Here is a 2,394-nt window from a genome sequence, read left to right as displayed (position 1 = left end):
TATATTTTATTTATATATATATTATAATTATCCTCATGTTTTCAGAAAAAAAAAAAAAAATATTATAATACCATATATTTATATAATATTTATATATTAATAGAAATATGGAAAAAGAATAAATTTCATTTTTTTATTTTAATATATATTATTTTTTTTTTTTTTTTTTTAAATTACATTTAAAAGTTATAATTCCATATGATTATTAACATTTTTCTTTATTTATTTATTTCCTTTTTTTTTTTTTTTTTCTTTTATTCATATTATTTTTACTTATAGTGTATTCTTGAAAATATATCATATATATATAATATATATACAATAAAATTTATATTAATCTCTTCCAAGCTTATAAAAATATAATACTATAAAATATACATATATAATTATATATATATATATATATATATATATGTATACATTTATATAGTTTCTTTTCTTTTTCTTTTTTTTTTAAATATTTTATTACGGATAAATAATTAAGTGTATAAAGTTTAAATACCCAAAAAAAAAAAAAAAAAATAATAAATATTTATACGTATATATATTCATATACATATATAAAATAAAAAAAAAAAAAAAAAAAGGTTACAAATTATTGATAATAATAAATATATAATAATATATTATATATATTTACCAATAATTAGAAATAAAAAATAAATATATAAATAAATATAAAAATATATATATATATATATAATACATTAATATAGTTTACATTTCTATTTTTAAATTTTTATAAATAATACATACATATATATATATATATATTTATTTATATATATATAAAAGAAAAAAAAAAAAAAAAAAATGGGAGATGACGATTCAACTGTTAATAATAATGGATCTTCACCTGTAAATAATCAAGGTGAACATATACAAGTTAAAGTAAGATCTCCTGACGGAGCTGAAGTTTTTTTTAAAATAAAAAGGAAAACTAAACTAGAAAAATTAATGGAGGTATATTGTAATAGATTAGGTCAATCAATGGAAGCAGGTATGTGCAAAAAGATACATAATAAATTTATATATATGTAATATATATTAAATTATATATATATATATATCTATGTGTGACCTAGCCATGTGATGAATTTGTTTAGAGATTAAAAAAAAAAAATTTTAAATGGGAAACCAACAATGTGTTATAGTACATAAAAATATATACATATATATATATATATATATATATATATATATATATATATTTATTTATTTATTTCATTTTGTAGTTCGTTTTTTATATGACGGAGATCGTATACACGGAGATAACACCCCAGAACAATTAGGAATTGAAGACGGCGATGTTATTGATGCTATGGTTCAGCAAACAGGAGGAAGTTTCTAATTTTATTTTTTAATATATATATATATATATAAATATATGTATATATGTGATTATATATATATTTTTTAATATATATTTATTATGTAAAATATTTTTTAAAAAAATACGAATTTTATACTTCCCACACGCACATATATATATATTATATATATATATATATATATATATGTAAAAAGAACTCTTCAATTTTTGTCTGCAATCCTTTTATAAAGATAGGGATTAAAATATTCCCCTTAATAATATTAAGGGAATTAATAAATAGATAAAACAATAAGTATAAAAAAATATTTAACTGTATAATATTTATAAAACCGAATCATTCACATATATATATATATATATATATATATATATATTTATATTTATATATGTATATGTTTGTATATTCTTATATACTTTATATTTTTATATCCTTTTCAATCATAAGGTTCATATATTTCTTCAAGTGGTTCCTTATAAAATGAAGATTATTCTTTGTTTTTTTTTGTATTTTTAAAAAGGTCCTCATCTCACAACTATTTTTGAACATATATATATATATATTTATATTTATATTTATAAAAATAAAGAAAATAATAAGTGTACCAGTCAATATATGCGTACTTATTTAAATAATTAAAATTGATGATTATAGTATATAAATGTTAAACGGTTAAATTATATATAAATATATAATATAAATATAATTTATATATATATATATATAATATATATATGTAACCACAAAAAAAAAAATAAAAAATGATTATTCGTAAAATATATATAAAATGTGAAAATATTTCCAGCTCATTTAAAATTTTGATATTATATAATTATTGTATGATATGATTCATTCTCTTTATCATTTCATTATTTTTTTTTTTTTTTAATATATGTACATATTATATATATATCTGTACGTATATGTAAATATTAAAAGTTTAAGATCTACATATTTTTAAATAAGGGTTGAGTTTTTTCGTTTTCTTTTTTTATTTTTAAAAAGAAGAAAAAGAAAAAAAATATATATAAGATATGAGAGGTGTCAAATGTAAAAAAATAAA

The 2,394-nt window shown here is 15.2% G+C and overlaps 1 protein-coding gene across 1 annotated transcript; it reads left to right on the top strand.

Moving 5' to 3' along the window:
• Nucleotides 1–813: 813 nt before the first annotated feature.
• Nucleotides 814–1,351, top strand: PRSY57_0505000 (small ubiquitin-related modifier, putative; the record flags this gene model as incomplete). Its single annotated transcript, XM_012906122.1, has 2 exons — nucleotides 814–1,000; nucleotides 1,236–1,351. The coding sequence occupies 2 exons, from the start codon at nucleotides 814–816 to the stop codon at nucleotides 1,349–1,351; spliced, it is 303 nt and encodes a 100-aa protein (XP_012761576.1).
• Between the last annotated feature and the right edge of the window lie 1,043 nt (nucleotides 1,352–2,394).

This window comes from Plasmodium reichenowi, chromosome 5 (assembly GCF_001601855.1).
Source record: "Plasmodium reichenowi strain SY57 chromosome 5, whole genome shotgun sequence".
Lineage (NCBI taxonomy): Eukaryota > Apicomplexa > Aconoidasida > Haemosporida > Plasmodiidae > Plasmodium > Plasmodium reichenowi.
Note: the sequence above shows the minus strand (reverse complement) of the source record. Positions and strands in the feature narration are given on the sequence as shown.